We start from the raw sequence: 19632 nt of genomic DNA on the forward strand, positions 1-19632 counted from the left end.
TTTGTGTACTGATCTGTCAGTGTAATGATGTATGTGTGCTAAAGTGTTGATCTGTCAATGTTTCAATATGCCAATGTGTTAATGTACGAGTCTGTTAATGTATTCAGCTGTCAGTGTGTCTATATGTCAATGTGTTGATTTTTGAATCTGGTTATATGTTGATATGTTAGTGTTTCAATATGTCAATGTGTTGATCTATCAGTGTGATGACAAATGTGTGTTAAAGAGTTGATCTGTCAGTGTGTCGATATGTCAATTTGTTGAAGTTTGAGTCTTGTAATATGTTGATCTGTCAGTGTGTCAATATGTATGTTAATGTGTTGATCTATCATCCTGATGATGTATGAGTGTAAAAATGTTGATCTGTCAGTGTTTCAATATGTTATTGTGTTGACGTTTGAGTCTAGTGATATGTTAATCTGTAAGTGTGCCAATATGTCAATGTGTTGATGTAGGAGTCTATTATTATGTCGATCTGTAAATGCATCGATATGCCAATGTGTTGATATATAAATCTGTTAATGTGTTAAATCTGTCAGTGTGTCAATATGTCTACGTGCTGATGTATGAGTCTGTTTATTTGTTTATTTACGGACATGCACAGATTAAAAAAAATTATGTGATCTGTAATCAATCAATCTTCATCAATAGCCTATTTCACTTTTCCCATCAATTTGCTGGGTTTTTTCATTATAACATTATAAGCAGATATCAAGGTTTCCCTATATTAGAAACAAGTAATTATAAATCATTTCAGCCAGTATCTGAATAATTAACATTAGAGCATTACCTTCAACTACTGGTGCTGCAGGTTCCTGTAAATGGGTGTCAGGAGTTACTTCTGGGGATGTCTTTGACATGACAGTCTACAAAAGAAAAATATGCTATAAACTATCATGCCCCATGTGAAAACTTGTCAAATAGTTTAATACACATATAAATTCTAATAGCCTTAAGCTTTCTATCTGCCAGTAGATTTAAAGAGGGTTTCATATAGTCGAGTTACAAGTTGCGAGTTAAGATAGTCGAGTTGCGAGTTAAAAAAGTCTAGTTGCGAGTTACGAAAGTTGAGTTGCGAGTTACAAAAGTTGAGTTGCGAGTTAAGAAAGCCGAGTCGCGAGTTAAGAAAGTCGAGTTGCGAGTTAAGAAAGTCGAGTTGCGAGTTACAAAAGTCGAGTTGTGAGTTAAGAAAGTCGAGTTGCGAGTTACGAAAGTCGAGTTGCGAGTTAAAAAAGTCTAGTTGCGAGTTACAAAAGTCAAGTTGCGAGTTACAAAAATATTTTTGAGGATCGATTCACATTTGATAAACAAAGCATGCGTGTGTAAGTGATAAATTTGTCCTGGTAAAATATGTCTGGGGGGACAAATATTGCTAGTATAAAAAGTCCATGGTTACAGAATTTACTAGTATATTTAGTCTGATGTTATTAATATATGTCCCCAGACTAATTTTCCTAGGTAATCATGTCCTATAAAATCCTATAATATTTAATTACATTTAAACCATGGAAATTTAGATGTTATGTTTTAGTAATGTTTAAGAGTTGCATAGTTATATTTTTGATAAAATTTATGTCCCCAGACTAATTTTCATGTCCATGCCATTAATAGTCTTAGGTTAAAATGTCCATGCCCTTAATTTTAAAAGGTGAATATGAATGTAATATGTTTTAATATTGTTAAAGACAAAACGAAAGAGTTGTGTATCAATCTGTTTAAGAAAATTTGTCTCCAGACTAATTTTCCTAGGAAATCATGTCCATGTCATTAACTATTCTAGGTTAAAATGTCCAAGCCCTTAGTTTTAAAGGTAACTATAAATGTAATATATTTTAATATTGTTCAATAGTTGTGTATCATTTTTTTTATTTTTTTATATAAATAAGGCCGTTAGTTTTCTTGTTTGATTTGTTTTACATTGTCATTTCGGGGCCTTTTATAGCTGAATATGGGGTATGGGCTTTGCTCATTTATGAAGGCCGTATGGTGACCTATAGTTGTTAATTTCTATGTCATTTTGGTTTCTTGTGGACAGTTGTCTCATTGGCAATCATACCACATCTTCTTTTTCATATAATACGAATAATATACAGTTACTGTGTTTTGATGAGGTAAATAAGGGGTTTTCTTGACTTTTGAAAAACATGATATTCACTGAGGCCGACGGCCGAAGTGAATATCAGTTATTCCAAAGTCAATTAAACCCCATATTTACCGAAACAAAAGACAGTAAATGTTTTGTTCCATATTCCGAGAAAAGAAAATGTATTTAATGACAAACATATACCAAAACAAATTTTACATGAAACATTTTACTATACATTACGTTGCATGTAAAAGTGTGTGACGTTTAACGCGGTGAATAACACTTTCTGAAGTGAATATGCTTTTTTATTCAAAATCCAATTCATATAGAGAAACTTACTAAAATGATACCAATATGGAATAACGCCGTTTATTTGGACCAAACTTATGATGACACTGAACAATATTGAAAGCAAATGGCAAATGGCACGCAATAAATCGGGCCTTCTTTATCATGTTTATATACTAGCATTTCGGAGTCAAACGTACGAGTGACACACGACTGTTGTGCGACAGTCGTTCGACAGTGACACAACGGTAACACGCATATTTCCATGACATGAAAATCTGAAAAATAGAACCAAAAACTCACGATTGTTATACGACAGTCGCACAGCTTTCACAAGACTCATTTGCGACAAACCCACAACAGTATAATTACAATTCTTTTTTCCTGTACTGTATCCATCGTGGAACCATCGTAGACATGTCGTAGCTGATGTGACCTCTCTACATATTTTTTTGACATTTGGTTTTGCACGACAACTTTTTTATCGATCTTCCACGACAAAAAATCGTACGATCTGTTGTGATCGAGGCTTTACATTTCGAACATCTCTATGGACGTCATGGCAGTATGACCGTTACCTCCTGCATCAGATGTTATTACCATAGTATCATCTTTAGTTTCGGGCAAGGATCAGATAAAGTGTAAAAAGTAACGCCCGAACATTTTTCATTGTTATTTTTTTTATTTCTTTGTGTAAATAAGACTCAGAAATCAATAAATTGTGGTGTATATTGTGTATATATATAATAAATAACTTCAATCATAAACCATTTTTAGTTCATCTTTTTATGATGTTTTATGCTGAAATGTCAACTTTTTTTGTCTGCCATTTTGTGACATTTTGTGGGCCCTTCAGAAAATGGAAAATCATATTCCCTTTGTCTGTTTTCACATTATTCAGCTTTATTAATATTGAGAGATGAAGTGTCAATAAACACTTCAAACTAATTAGTTTGTCTAATTTATGTAGCTTAAAGGAGAAAAAACTCTTTAAAAATCACCATTCGTCCGTTATGGTGTCGGTCAAAAAATCACCTAATTTAAAACATCGTTTAAAATTAACTGTTATGCCCCGATTTACATTTTAAAACTTCATGAATCGTGAAAAGGGTTAAATTTAAAAACTGATAAGAAGAGATAGCAATGGGTAATATATGTTTCAGAAGACGGCGTGTTCAAAGCTGTAAGAGCTTTTTCGGTCAAAATAGTAATTACCGTACAAGCCGTGTTTATTTACTTATTACTGTGATTTACGTCACAAAACTATGTGCTCAACAATGGTTTGAGTACGCATGAGAACTACGTCATCGATCTATGTGCGTAAAATGGAAGGAACCACTTTGGAGGCGGGTAAGTTTAGTGTCGGTCATAAACTTTTTCAAGTGTCACAGGCTCCCTAGAATTTATGAATTGCTGAAAAGTGCTTTGAACGAGAAAGCTTCATATAGATACATGGTCCGTTTATTTGATTTTCCTAGCGAAACCGTTATTAGCGATAATTGTTTGGCAGAATGAGATATTTTGATCAGAGCATGAAAACTGTCCGATGCCAATTACTACTTGACAATTGCCAAATAAACAACCATTATTGCTTGACCTCCAAGATAATTACCATGTAATGGTGAACGTTCACAAGTAGCAATCTTTTGTGTTTTTAACTGTGTTCCTCCATCGTACCCGTGAAATGGAATTATTCGACCCTAACTTTGAAATTGTGTAAAAGAAAAATGAAGTCCTGTCATTTAATTGCTATATTCATCAAATGTAAAGCACAGCTGTTATATTTGACCCTATTCCATAACTACTTATTAATTGATTTCTAGATGATTGAGAAAAAAAAATCATATCACTTGAGTTGTGAGGTAGTGTGATATGGAAAATTATCATACAGAAAGTCTTAGGAAAATTTGAGAAAATAGCTAAAAATAGTTTTAAAGATCTCTCAACAAATTGCATGCACAGAAATGTCAAACTGTCAAAACAAAACCTCCGTAACACTAAACAAATAATTTATTATTAGAATTAATTTTTAATTTATTCTTAAGGCTACCTCTACAACCATCTATATTGTTCTATTCTGACCCACCAGTTGTCCAGTTGTAAGAGACTGGTATGAAAACTTACAGAATATGCATCTTATTTTTTGTGACGTCCGTGACAAATTGCACACATGGATGTGACACATGACTTGCAAAATGTCAAACTGTCAAACAAATCTTCCGTCACACTTAAGTTGTGAATTTATAATAAGAAGCCTTTTACCAATGATATTTTAGGTTACAACTACAACCAATTACATGATTAAAACATTTTTGACTCTTCAGGAACTTATTTGTGAGTAACTGGATTGGAAACTAAAAAAATATGCTTCATATTTTTGAGACGGCCGCTACTTTTTCCCCCCCACTTTTTTTATATCAAACTTTTCACTCATTGATGCATAGTTTTAGGAATGAGAACAAGAAGGTAATAACTTATTATTTTATTGCATTTAAAATAGATTGCCATGTTATTTTGATTGAAAATTAGGGTGTCAAACTTGGCAATGTAACATCCGTCACAAAAGCTGTGCCTATGTTTGAACATCTTTTTACAGGTATTGAACCAAAGAACTATCTTTATAATCACAAAACTCAACTCTGAAATGGTAAAGTATCCTCTGATATAATTAAAAATGTCATATATTAAATTAAATGTGATGGACGTTATGTCACACATATGTTACACTTTATCTGATCCTTGCCCTTTCCCGAGTATGGAACAATCCAAATTGAATTCTTAGAAAACTAACTGAAACCGTTTTTCTAATTTATTCATAATTGACAATCTCAAACGTGTGAACACTATATAATTTTAAACCTAAGTGACTCAGTTTTATAAGTTACCCAATACCCAGGAGGAATACTTTAAAAAGAAATCTTATTCACGATGTAGCACTAAACATTTTAAATTTTCCAATTAAACCTTACCTGTAAAATGGCGCAAATGTAGTTTTTACAATAGTATCTTTGATGGCTACATGCATAGACCAAAGAATAAAATCGGGGAATGAGTCAAAGAGACAGCAACCCAACCAAAATATGCAATTCAACCGAACGCCATTTGGTCTTCAACACAACGAGAAATCACACACCTAGAGGGAGCCCCAAGCAGGCCCCGAAACACAGTGTTATATATCTTTAGATCAAGAATATTTACGCCATTCTATGCTCCTAAATATAAAGATGAACCAAAATAAAAAAAATATACAAGAGCAACAAAGGCTAAAGATTCCTGACTAAGGTCAGACACAAAAATGCAGCGGGTTTAAACTTGTTTTATGCACGCACATCATTTCCCCTGTATCTCTAGCCAATGTAGACATATATAATTTTAACGTCCACAATTTTGAGTGTCTGACTACCAAAGAATAAATTTTGCGGTCCCTAACGATTATTGCCAGGCTCGGCAACTCGACTTTCATAACTCCCAACTCGACTTTCTTAACTCGCAACTAGACTTTTGTAACACGCAACTCGACTTTTTTAACTTGCAACTGGACTTTTGTAACTCGCAACTCGACTTTATGAACTCGCAACTCCACTTTCGTAACTCGCAACTGGACTTTCTTAACTCGCAACTCGACTTTTATAACTTGCAACTCGATACTCGCAACTCGCAACTGGATACTCGACAACAAGTGAATCTCAGATTTAAAGAACAAAAACTCTATATTTTACAGGAAGTTGAAATGCGCAATGCAATCACAACTTATTTTGACTAGACACAGACAATTATCTTGAATTGACCGTAATTCTTTGCCTATTTCCACCTTTGATTCTGTTGTTTGCATCTATTTGTTATAATAGGTACAGTCATTGTATTGAACAAAATCATTTCGCTTCGCCACATAATTTATAGATAATACATAGTGATGCACGTTGACTAAATATGAAAGTGCATATGTAGTTGTCTCCCTTACTAGTATAATCAGTTTCAGAATGTTCATTGTTATTTCCCTTTTTTAAAACTATAAATTTCATGTTTCTTTATTTTATGATTTACATGATGTTTATTCAGTACCTATTTGTGAATTTGAATAGATATTAGTATTTTGAATTCATTGGTTAACGTTATTCATTTATATTCTAAAATCTAGTATTTGCATTGTCACAAATCATTTATAACCTCCTTTGACAGACTTTAGGCCTATATATTTTATATGACTGGTTTGGTGTAATTGCATTGAATTGTCTGATGTCTGAAGTATACAGTCCAAGCAATGAAAGCTGTACTGAATGCAAATCTTCCTTTAACTTATTGGAAATCCGAAATAAACTTTTTTATAATTGAATCAGTGTTTATAATGTACAGATTGAAAATATATTATTGATATTGAAGAAATACTGTATCATATGCAGTTTATACATGTATTTCAACCAAAAACGAAGATATTTTTTTGGTCAGGTAAATTAATCAATGAACGATAGATTTCTCCAAGAAGAAATTTAAGGTATCAAATGAATAAACTACACAGAGAGCAATTGCTATAGTATTGATTCAATGGGACAGGTAAACTTACAAAAGTTTAAATACCTTGGTCAAGAGCAGACAACTCTGTGGTTCGCAATAACACATAATGAACGGGTATATAATCTGTTTATTGATGGCATTGTAAAAAAACAATCTAAATAAAAATTTATTATATTTAAACTTGCCAAAGTTTGTCAAGGGCAATGCCTCCAACTACACCACAATTTCACCTCTGGACCAACAACTTCAGGGCCGACAACAAATTCCACCTCTAGACGAACAACCTCAGGGCGGACAACAAATTCCACCTCTAGACCAACAATTTCTGGACCGACAACAAGTTTCACGTCTAGACCAACAACCTCTGGACCAACAACAAATGAATAATTATATATTCATTTAGAACGCCGGAATAATTGCTTGCTAATTCCGTTTCAGGTCTTCATATTTAGAATTTAAAATAAAAATTAAGTCACGGTTATATATGATGAACTAATTTATTTGAATAAATAATTTGTTATATATATGCATAGATAATCTATAATTATAGTTAATATTTAAAGAAAAATATTCAAAAACTAGCCAGGATCGTTTCTACAAAAGCGTATTAGGGATTTAGTAAAAATGAAATCGGATTACTGATTGTATGTTGACATCTCATATCTTAAAATCTCTGTGAATTATATTTTTGTTTCACTTATTTTGATAATTTACCAGTTTAATACACAATTATCTCTATCCAATAATATATGAATATTTGGCAGTTACGCGTACCCTAAGAAGTCCAATTATGCCACGCGTACCTGCATGACGCAGACACTGCCTTTATTATAAGCTGAATTTCACTCGTTTCATTTTCTTAAAAGAAATGATAGTTTTCGCGATAGCTCTTAGCCTGGGTAAAAGAATAACACTTAAAATCGATCAAAATGTATTTCAAGCTTAAATTGTATAATAAGAACATTTGAACCTCTGGAAATGGTTGCATAAGTTTTTGGTTTTTTTTGGAACGTTTTAAAAATCTAAAATATGTCCCCAAACATTTTCAGTTTGTCATAACCAGGCGTGGTGTTCTCTGAAGTATCCTTTCGTGTGAAAAAAGTAAAATCACAAAAATACTGAACTCAGAGGAAAATCAATTCGGAAAGTCCATAATCACATGGCAAAATCAAATAACAAAACACATCAAAAACGAATGGACAAGAACTGTCATATTCCTGACTTGGTACAGGCATGTTCAAATGTAGAAATGGTGGATTGAACCTGGTTTTATAGCTAGCTAAACCTCTCACTTGTATAGACAGTCGCAAATTCCATTATATTGTCACCGATGCGTGAACAAAACAAACAGACATAATAGGTAAAAATGTCAAAAATAGGGGTACAGCAGTAAACATTGTGTTATCATCTTAATCACTATAAAAACAACAAATGTAACGAAGAAGCACAAAAAGGCATACATCAAATTAACATCCTCAGTTTGATTATATTATACGATTATATTTGTCTATGTAAAATGCACCCATCAAGGAAGGAGGGTATGGGTACTGGTGTAAAATTGCGCGTTTGAAATTCGCACAGGTAGACATGAAATAATTTTGTCGTTCAAAGTATGACGGGATGCATAAATACAGTCACGCAAAATAGATATAACAAACACTGACTTAAGGGGGCTCCTGGGTATAAATAATTTTTTTTTCCTAATATAGGATTTCGCTATATTTTTTCATAAATGAACTTTATCATATACCTAAAAGAAAAATGAAATAAAAAAATGGAGTCACCGTTAATTTAAGATAAAATCTGCCTCTGGAAGAAGCATACATTTTTGTTTATGTCCTTTTTTTCTGTTGAACTAATAGGAGAAAAAGAGGAAATATCAAAATAAAAAAATTACCTAATATAAGAAATCGCTTAAATTTTACAATTATTTAGTTTATGTACAGCTTATTTGAAAACAATAATAAAAAATATAGGTCACCGATGAGTTGAAATAGATATTTCAAATTTAAGGCCAAAATATGGCATTTTTGCACCAAAGGGAGATAATTTGGAGCTTTTTCAATTTTTAAAGTCATCTGGGGCCAAACCAAATCAATTTTTTGGGTTGTTTTTTGTACCATATCATAAAGTAACAACTAGTTGTGTAATAAATAAAATTTGTAATGAAAAAATGAAGGTTTAATTTTTTGCTAAAATTTTTGTACCCACGAGCCACCTTAACAGTTAAAGTAATAATTAAACTGTCAATTGTTCTTGAACAATTGAGAGGTCTTTCCTTTTGTAATGTAAAATACATGTTCCAACAGACATAGAATGTAATGAAAAGGTCAAGGTCAACCTTAAAAAGCTCGAAAACACACTTAAAATCCTTTATATAAGGTTAAAAACAATAAATTCGCTATTTATGACATGACCTTGACCTTTGACCTTTTGACCTTTGTCAAGGTCATTAGTCCCCAATGCCATTACTGAAGACCCCAAGAGTCTATGACCTTTGGTTATATAGTAAAAGCTGATTTTGTCTTTTCAGAAACCTTAAACAGGGGTTATGCCTCTTATAGAAAGGTTAAATCTCTTTGGTCAAAATGTAACAAAGTTGCGCTGTAATGACCCAAACATTTTCCACTATTTAAAACTTCTCTAAGTAGAATGGTTTTTGAGATTATCCCATAACAAGGTGTTAGGTCAAAGGTCAAGGTCAACATACAAATTTGACCTTGAGGTATTTTTCAAAGATACATGAATTGATGATGATTGGTGAAGATCCTAGGTGTTTACGACTTACGGTTTCTGAGTTTTGGTGGCCAACCGACACTGGTTAATTTTCAAAGGGGCATAACCCTACCAAAGAGTCGTTGAATCTTTTCGATCCAAATGTAACGAAGAACCGGGGTCTGGTCCTGAACAAATTTCATCCTTCGTTTTTTTTCTACCAATTACGGTTACGGTGTTGGAACGATAACAAGGTTTTTGTGTTTTGGAGGGATAACTCCGAACCGACAAAATATTTCGACTCACAGGGTGAGTTCAGGATAGGTATTCATGACACCGATACAAAGTGTGAATATGAAAGCGACACGTCTTACGGTTAACGCGGATAAATTTGTCAAAGTTAGGCGGAAGAATAATAATAAACAGAAGAAATACAGTAAGGTCTTTCCCTTTTGTAATAAATAAAATAATAGTGTGGTTCAATTATGAATTGATACATAAGTACAGAGTCACGTAAAATGTATATCACAAAAAAAGTTGGTTAACAGTAAAAGTAATATTAATAAATAAAATAATTTTGTCATTCAAAGTATGACAAGATACATAGGTACAGAGTCACATCATAAAATAATTTTGTCGTTCAAAGTATGATGGGATACATAAGCACAGAGTTACGTCAAAGAGTCCTCAGCAACAGCCAACCTTGCCAGGGGAATCATTGTGTCCCAGTTCTGCCATCTTTTCAGGAAGTGAATTCGTGATTTGTTGGCCAAATTGTAAAGATCAAAGAGAAAAAAACAACCAAGTTTAAAGACTAAAGACTTGGGGTGAATTTTCAGCCTCGTTACTCCTTTCATCTACCGTTTTTCGTTTTGAAACTGACGAAGTTCCTGGGGTTCCCATACTAAAATATTAAGAAATATTTTGTTGCATGGTTTTGTGCTCAACAGCTGTGCAACAAGACAGGTCAATACCAATCAATACATCATACCCCCAAATACCATTAATTGAAAATCTCGGCACGATAAGCAATGTACAATACCCCAAGCCATGGTATGAGAAATCGATATTTAAAGTACGAGAATTGCGATCAACACATGATACCAGACAACCCAGACATGCCAGAGTTATTTGTTCTAATTTTAAAATATGTACAACAGGACCTGTACAAACCAGTTCAAATTCTTGGAATCCCAGATGATTTAATTGAATCGAATTGGCTAACATAGAATTGTGATGAAGGGACTTTTCACTTTCTATTTTGGAAACATCAAGAATTTTTTGAACAAGACTATTTACCTTAAGGAAGTCCATCACTTCTTCCTTCTTCCTTTTTCTCTCTTCACCATCATAGTATTCTATTTTTACCAGATCATAAGGAGTCTTACCCTGAAATACAATCAAATAATCTTTCATTAATTATACACATATATATCTCTTATTTCAAAAACTGTAAAACATTAAATAATAGGTAACTGTTGCATTAATTTTACCTATGCAATGCAGAATGTTGTCTTATTTATATATACTTGAAATAAAAACCAGTGAACCTAAACTAACAACAAATATGAAGAGATCAATGAATAATATTAGAGATTTTGCTGTTAAAGAAACTATTGAATGATTGGTGTAGGGTGTGTGGGTGAAATGTGATAAGATGGTAGTTATATGTGTTGCTGGAGTATAATCATTGGTAGTTTTGTTGATAGTGTATGATTGGTGTAAGATGTGTTGCTGGAGTATAATTAAATGGTAGTTTTGTTAGTAGTGTATGATTGGTGTAAGATGTGTTGCCGCAGTATGCTTATATGGTAGTTTTGATAAAAGTGTATGATTGGTGTAGGGTGTGTTGGTGGAATGTGATTGAATGGTAGTTTTGTTAATAGTGTATGATTGGTGTGAGGTGCATTAGTGTAATGTGATTAGATGGAAGTAAGATGTGTTGCTGGAGTATGATTAGATGGTTGTTTTGTTAGTAGTTTAGGATTCGTGTTAGGTGTGTGGGTGGAGTATGATGAGATGGCAGTTGTGTCAGTAATGTAGGATTGGTGTTAGGTGTGTTGGTGGAGTATGATGAGATTGTAGTTGTGTCAGTAATGTAGGATTGGTGTTAGGTGTGTTGGTGGAGTATGATGAGATGGTAGATGTGTCAGTAATGTAGGATTGGTGTTAGGTGTGTTGATGGAGTATGATGGGATGGTAGTTGTGTCAGTAGTGTATGATTGGTGTTAGGTGTGTTGGTGGAGTATGATGAGATGGTAGTTGTGCCAGTAATGTAGGATTGGTGTTAGGTGTGTTGGCGGAGTATGATGAGATGGTTGAAGTGTCAGTAATGTAGGATTGGTGTTAGGTGTGTTGATGATGTATGATGAGATAGTAGTTGTATCAGTAGTGTAGGATTGGTGTAGGGTGTGTTGTTAGAGTATGATGAGATGGTAGTTGTGTCAGTAGTGTAGGATTGGTGTTAGGTGTGTTGGTAGAGTATGATGAGATGGTTATTGTGTCAGTAGTGTAGGATTAGTGTAGGGTGTATTGGTGGAGTATAATGAGATGGTAGTTGTGTCAGTAGTGTAGGATTGGTATTATGTGTGTTGGTGGAGTATGATGAGATGGTTGAAGAGTCAGTTATGTAGGATTAATGTTAGGTTTGTTGATGATGTATGATGAGATAGTAGTTGTGTCAGTAGTGTAGGATTGGTGTTAGGTGTGTTGGTAGAGTATGGTGAGATGGTAGTTGTCCAGTAAAGTAGGATTGGTGTTATGTGTGTTGATGGAGTATGATGAGATGGTAGTTGTGTCAGTAGTGTAGGATTGGTGTTAGGTGTGTTGGCAGAGTATGATGAAATGGTAGTTGTGTCAGTAATGTAGGATTGGTGTAAGGTGTGTTGGTAAAGTATGATGAGATGGTTGTAGGTTCAGTAATGTGGGATTGGTGTTAGGTGTGTTGGTGATGTATGAGATGGCAGTTGTGTCAGTAGTGTAGAATTGGTGTTAGGTGTGTTGGTAGAGTATGATGAGATGATAGTTGTGTCAGTAAAGTATGATTGGTGTTAGGTGTGTTGGTAGAGTATGATGAGATGGTAGTTGTGTCAGTAAAGTATGATTGGTGTAAGGTGTGTTGGTAAAGTATGATGAGATGGTTGTTGTGTCAGTAGTGTAGGATTGGTGTTAGGTGTGTTGGTGGAGTATGATGAGATGGTTGTAGTGTCAGTAATGTAGGATTGGTGTTAAGTGTGTTGGTAATGTATGATGAGATGGTAGTTGTGTCAGTCGTGTAGGATTGGTGTAGCGTGTGTTGTTAGAGTATGATGAAATGATTGTAGTGTCAGTAATGTAGGATTGGTGTAAGGTGCGTTGGTGGAGTATGATGAGATGGTTGAAGTGTCAGTAATGTAGGATTGGTGTTAGGTGTGTTGATGATGTATGATGAGATAGTAGTTGTATCAGTAGTGTAGGATTGGTGTAGGGTGTGTTGTTAGAGTATGATGAGATGGTAGTTGTGTCAGTAGTGTAGGATTGGTGTTAGGTGTGTTGGTAGAGTATGATGAGATGGTTATTGTGTCAGTAGTGTAGGATTAGTGTAGGGTGTATTGGTGGAGTATAATGAGATGGTAGTTGTGTCAGTAGTGTAGGATTGGTGTTATGTGTGTTGGTGGAGTATGATGAGATGGTTGAAGTGTCAGTAATGTAGGATTGGTGTTAGGTGTGTTGATGATGTATGATGAGATAGTAGTTGTGTCAGTAGTGTAGGATTGGTGTTAGGTGTGTTGGTAGAGTATGGTGAGATGGTAGTTGTGTCAGTAAAGTAGGATTGGTGTTATGTGTGTTGATGGAGTATGATGAGATGGTAGTTGTGTCAGTAGTGTAGGATTGGTGTTAGGTGTGTTGGTGATGTATGATGAGATGGTAGTTGTGTCAGTAGTGTAGAATTAGAGTTAGGTGTGTTGGTAGAGTATGATGAGATGGTAGTTGTGTCAGTAAAGTAGTTGTGTCAGTAGTGTAGGATTGGTGTTAGGTGTGTTGGCAGAGTATGATGAGATGGTAGTTGTGTCAGTAATGTAGGATTTGTGTTAGGTCAGTTGGTAAAGTATGATGAGATGGTAGTTGTGTCAGTAGTGTAGGATTGGTGTTTGGTGTGTTGGTGGAGTATGATGAGATGGTTGTAGTGTCAGTAATGTAGGATTGGTGTTAAGTGTGTTGGTGATGTATGATGAGATGGTAGTTGTGTCAGTAGTGTAGGATTGGTGTTATGTGTGTTGGTGGAGTATGATGAGATGGTAGTTGTGTCAGTCGTGTAGGATTGGTGTAGCGTATGTTGGTAGAGTATGATGAGATGGTTGTAGTGTCAGTAATGTAGGATTGGTGTAAGGTGCGTTGGTGATGTATGATGAGATGGTAGTTGTGTCAGTAGTGTAAGATTGGTGTTAGGTGTGTTGGTGGAGTATGATGCGATGGTAGTTGTGTCAGTAGTGTAGGATTGGTGTTAGGTGCGTTGGTAGAGTATGATGATATGGTAGTTGTGTCAGTAATGTAGGATTGGTGTTAGGTGTGTTGGTAGAGTATGATGAGATGGTTGTAGGTTCAGTAATGTAGGATTGGTGTTAGGTGTGTTGGTGATGTATGATGAGATGGTAGTTGTGTCAGTAGTGTATGATTGGTGTTAGGTGTGTTGGTGGAATATGATGAGATGGTAGTTGTGTCAGTAGTGTAGGATTGGTGTTAGGTGTGTTGGTGGAGTGTGATGAGATGGTAGTTGTGTCAGTAGTGTAGGATCGGTTTAGGGTGTGTTGGTGGAGTGTGATGAGATGGTAGTTGTGTCAGTAGTGTAGGATAAGTGTAAGGTGTGTTGGCAGAGTATGATGAAATGGTAGTTGTGTCAATAATGTAGGATTGGTGTTAGGTCAGTTGGTGAAGTATGATGAGATGGTAGTTGTGTCAGTAGTGTAGGATTGGTGTTAGGTGTGTTGGTGGAGTATGATGAGATGGTTGTAGTGTCAGTAATGTAGGATTGGTGCTAAGTGTGCTGGTGATGTATGATGAGATGGTAGTTGTGTCAGTAGTGTAGGATTGGTGTTTGCTGTTTTGGTGGAGTATGATGAGATGGTTGTAGTGTCAGTAATGTAGGATTGGTGTAAGTTGCGTTGGTGATGTATGATGAGATGGTAGTTGTGTCAGTAGTGTAAGATTGGTGTTAGGTGTGTTGGAGGAGTATGATGAGATGGTAGTTGTGTCGGTAGTGTAGGATTGGTGTTATGTGTGTTGATGGAGTATGATGAGATGGTAGTTGTGTCAGTAGTGTAGGATTGGTGTTAGGTGTGTTGGCAGAGTATGATGAAATGGTAGTTGTGTCAGTAATGTAGGATTGGTGTAAGGTGTGTTGGTAAAGTATGATGAGATGGTTGTAGGTTCAGTAATGTGGGATTGGTGTTAGGTGTGTTGGTGATGTATGAGATGGTAGTTGTGTCAGTAGTGTAGGATTGGTGTTTGCTGTTTTGGTGGAGTATGATGAGATGGTTGTAGTGTCAGTAATGTAGGATTGGTGCTAAGTGTGCTGGTGATGTATGATGTGATAGTAGTTGTGTCAGTAATGTAGGATTGGTGTAAGTTGCGTTGGTGATGTATGATGAGATGGTAGTTGTGTCAGTAGTGTAAGATTGGTGTTAGGTGTGTTGGAGGAGTATGATGAGATGGTAGTTGTGTCGGTAGTGTAGGATTGGTGTTAGGTGTTTTGGTGGAGTATGAAGAGATGGTAGTTATGTCAGTAATGAAGGATTGGTGTTAAGTGTGTTGGTGATGTATGATGAGATGGTAGTTGTGTCAGTAGTGTAGGATTGGTGTTAGGTGTGTTGGTGGAGTATGATGAGATGGTAGTTGTGTCAGTAGTGTAGGATTGGTGTAGGTTGTGTTGGTAGAGTATGATGAGATGGTTGTAGTGTCAGTAATGTAGGATTGGTGTTAGATGTGTTGGCAGAGTATGATGAGATGGTTGTTGTGTCAGTAATGTAGGATTGGTGTAGGATGTGTTGGTATATTATGATGAGATGGTTGTAGTGTCAGTAATGTAGGATTGGTGTTAGGTGTGTTGGTGATGTGTGATGAGATGGTAGTTGTGTCAGTAGTGTAGGATTGGTGTAAGATGTGTTGGTGGAGTATGATATGGTAGTTGTGTCAGTAGTGTAAGATTGGTGTTAGGTGTGTTGGTGGAGTGTGATGAGATGGTAGTTGTGTCAGTAGTGTAGGATTAGTGTAAGGTGTATTGGCAGAGTATGATGAGATGGGAGTTGTGTCAGTAATGTAGGGTTGGTGTTAGGTGAGTTGGTAGAGTATCATGAGTATGATGAGATGGTAGTTGTGTCAATAATGTAAGATTTGTGCTAGGTGTGTTGGTGGAGTATGATGAGATGATAGTTGTGTCAGTAGTATATGATTGATGTAGGGTGTGTTGGTGGAGTATCATGAGATGGTTGTTGTGTCAGTAGTGTAGGATTGGTGTTAGTTGTGTTGGTGGAGTATGATGAGATGGTAGTGGTGTCAGTAATGTAGGATTGGTGTTAGGTATGTTGATGGATAATGATGAGATGGTAGTTGTATTAGTAGTATATGTTTGATGTAGGGTGTGTCTGTAGAGTATCATGAGATGGTTGTTGTGTCAGTAGTGTGGCATTGGTGTTAGGTGTGTTGGTGGAATATGATGAGATGGTAGTTGTGTCAGTAGTGTAGGATTGGTGTTAGGTGTGTTGGTGGAGTATAATGAGATGGTAGTTGTGTCAGTAATGTAGGATTGGTGTATGGTGTGTTGGCGGAGTATGATGAGATGGTAGTTGTATCAGTAATGTAGGATTGGTGTTCAGTTTGTTGGTGATGTATGATGAGATGGTTGTTGTATCAGTAGTGTAGGATTGGTGTAGGGTGTGTTGGTAGAGTATGATGAGATGGTAGTTGTGTCAGTAATGTAGGATTGGTGTTAGGTGTGTTGGTAGGTTGAGGTCAAGTGAAAACTGTCTGACGGGCATGAGGACCTTGCAAGGTACGCACATACCAAATATAGTTAAACTTTTACTTATAAAAGATAATTTAACATTACAAACAATTTTTTTTTTTCAATTAGTCACTGAACCATGAAAATGAGGTCAAGGACATTGAACATGTGACTGGCGGAAACTTCGTAACATGAGGCATCCATATACAAAGTATTAAGCATCAAGGTCTTCCTCTTTCTAAAATATAAATCTTTTAAGAAGTTAGCTAACGCCTCCACCACTGCTTGATCACTATCCCTATGCCAAGCTTTCTGAGATTAAAGTCGCAGGCTTGACAAAAAATTATCAGTTTTAAGGGGCTTGCGGGTCTAAATCATTTTTTTAATTTAAAAAAAATGGGGTCACCGTTCATTTACTCTCACAATCTGCCTTCGAAAGAAATATACATTTTTGTTAATGTCCTTTTTTCTGTTGACCTAATAGGGGATATAGTTGTAATATCGAAATAAAAAAAGAACTAAATTACAGAAATCGCTTAAATTTTACAGTTATTTAGTTTATGTACAGCTTTTTCGAAAACAACAATAAAAAATAAAGGTCACCAATGAGTAAATTTAAGATATTTTTATTTTAATGCCAAACAAGAGGCTGTCACAACGACAGCAAACCGGATTTATTAACATTTATTTGTGTCCTGGCAATATCACAAGAAACATTACTCCTGAACGGTAAAAGTCAAAATCGTCATTATTGAACTTGACCTATATTTTGTCATCAGTAACAACATATAAAAATTTCAAAAGCTTTGGTTGAATGGTTCATGAGAAAATGCACGGACACAACTGGAAACACCATTTTTCAATCTTTCAAGAACCATAACTCCTGAACGGTAAAAGTCAAAATCGTCATTATTGAACTTGACCTTCATTTAGTTGTCAGTAACAACATAGTAAAATTGTAAAAGCTTTGGTTGAACGGTTCATGAGTTAATGCACGGACAACATTTGATTACAGCCCTCCGATTAAAAATGGCATTTTTGCACCAAAGGGAGATAATTTGGAGCTTTTTCAATGATATCTACATTTTAAAAGTCACCTGAGGCCAACAAGAATTGATTTTTTGGAAAGATTCTTGTTCCATAATGATAAAGTAATAACTACTTAAGGTAATAAATGAAATTTGTAATGAAAAATTATTAATTTTTTTCTGAAAATCTTATACCCGTGAGCCTCCTTAAGAAAACTGTGTTCATTCATTAAGTGTATTAACAAAAAGGTTTGTCCATCCATGTAAAAGTTATGCACAGACTGATTTCTTCATATTTAGTTTAACCTGTTTATTATACAGGTATTTCATCATAAACTTAAAAGTTGTACTTTATTATATTTTATCTGCAGCTGTTTACCCTCAACTATTGTATTTGTATTTATATTGTAATTGTACTTTCTCTGTTGACTTGTATTAAGTTTTTAGAGAATAAAATATATATCTATCTAATAAGAATAAAACGGAATGTTACCTCCAATGATTTCACCCAAGGACTGCATCCTTGATCTAGTAACCATTTTGTTACATCAATCCGTCCATACTGAGCAGCATGATGTAAAGCTGTGTGTCCATCCTATAACAATAGAAAAATATAAACATGTTAATGGAGTGTGATAACAAAATCATGAGAGGAGTCAAACAATTTACCAAATGTAAGAAAAATAACATTGCGTAAGAAAATAAACAATTATACTTGTGTATAAACTATTAAATGGTAGATTAAGATATATAAATTCAATGCATATTTTCTAATTCAGTGAAACAAAACAGGTAAAAAAATAGTAAACTCTTAATTATATAAGTGTAACAAGTCAAATAATAGCAACCTTCACTTTATATAAGTCTCACAAGTAATTGTTGTCCATTTAACATGTATGATTAACAACATGATTTTATGTTGATTCAGTAGAATGATCAAAGTTGAAAAAAAAACATTTTTCAAGAAACATTAAAACGAGTAATATTTTCTGATTCAGTCCGAAGAGACAAGAAAAATAAGACCCCACTTTATATAATTCTGTCAAGTTTTTGTTATTTTTAAAAGATGTTTTACATAAGATCTGTAGAATTAACATTATCTAACTAAAGAAGTTAACACAACTTGATCTCATCAACTTCTCATTAAAATCAGATGTTAACAAAATAATTTTTTGTCAAAAAACAAAATAAAACCTTAGCTATCTGATTCAGTTCTGTGTTACGAATAAAATGAGACCCCACTTTATAAAATTCTAACAAATATTTGTTGTCCATTAAATCTGTCTGATTACCAACATGATTTTGTGTAGATTCTGTAAAAAGTGATGTTTGGTCAGAGTAAGGTGATTATATCTATCATTACCTCTGATGTAGCGTCTAACTGACTGCCGTGAGTGACTAGGTAAGTCACCACCTCCTGGTGTCCTCTCTCAGCCGCCAACATTAATGGTGTCCTTCCTCCCTGTAATATCAACATATAACAGACATCAAAACTTGTGTCATAAACGGACAATGTTGTGTAATAAATATAAACAAAATATATATCACATGAATCAGTGGTCAAAACTGAATAAAATGACCAGTCACCCTTTAATTTATATTCTACATAAACAACAAATAAACAACATGTTTTATTGTGAGATGTCAGAACTTCCATCAGAACTGTCAGGTTAAAAAATAAAACTTTTTTCTAGAAACATAAACAATATTTATATCTATGGACTCAGCTGGACAAGACAATTAAAATGAGACCCCACTTTATTTAATTCTAACAAATATTTGTTGTCCATTGAACCTGTCCAATTAACAATGATTAAGAAGAATGACAAAAGTGAAAAAAAAAAAAAAAATTCAAGAAACATTAAAACGAGTTATATTTTCTGATTCAGTACGAAGAGACAAGAAAAATAAGACCCCACTTTAAATAATTCTGTCAAGTATTTGTTATTTTTAAAAGGCATTTTACATTAAATCTGTAGAATTAACATTATCTGACTAAAGATATTAACACAACTTGTTCTCTT

The 19632-nt window shown here is 34.6% G+C and overlaps 1 protein-coding gene across 1 annotated transcript in view; it reads right to left on the bottom strand.

Annotated features, from left to right (window-relative positions):
* The window catches only part of LOC134718303 (uncharacterized), a 38742-nt gene that overhangs the window by 11780 nt on the left and 7330 nt on the right, over positions 1-19632 (bottom strand). Inside the window, exons 6-9 of the mRNA XM_063580798.1 lie at positions 18972-19070; positions 18102-18203; positions 10901-10990; positions 791-866 (exon numbers count right to left, since the gene is read on the bottom strand). Of these exons, the coding sequence (XP_063436868.1) occupies positions 791-866; positions 10901-10990; positions 18102-18203; positions 18972-19070 (367 nt within the window). The remainder of the gene's footprint in view (positions 1-790; positions 867-10900; positions 10991-18101; positions 18204-18971; positions 19071-19632) is intronic.

The sequence above is a fragment of the Mytilus trossulus genome, chromosome 5 (genome assembly GCF_036588685.1).
Source record: "Mytilus trossulus isolate FHL-02 chromosome 5, PNRI_Mtr1.1.1.hap1, whole genome shotgun sequence".
NCBI lineage: Eukaryota > Metazoa > Mollusca > Bivalvia > Mytilida > Mytilidae > Mytilus > Mytilus trossulus.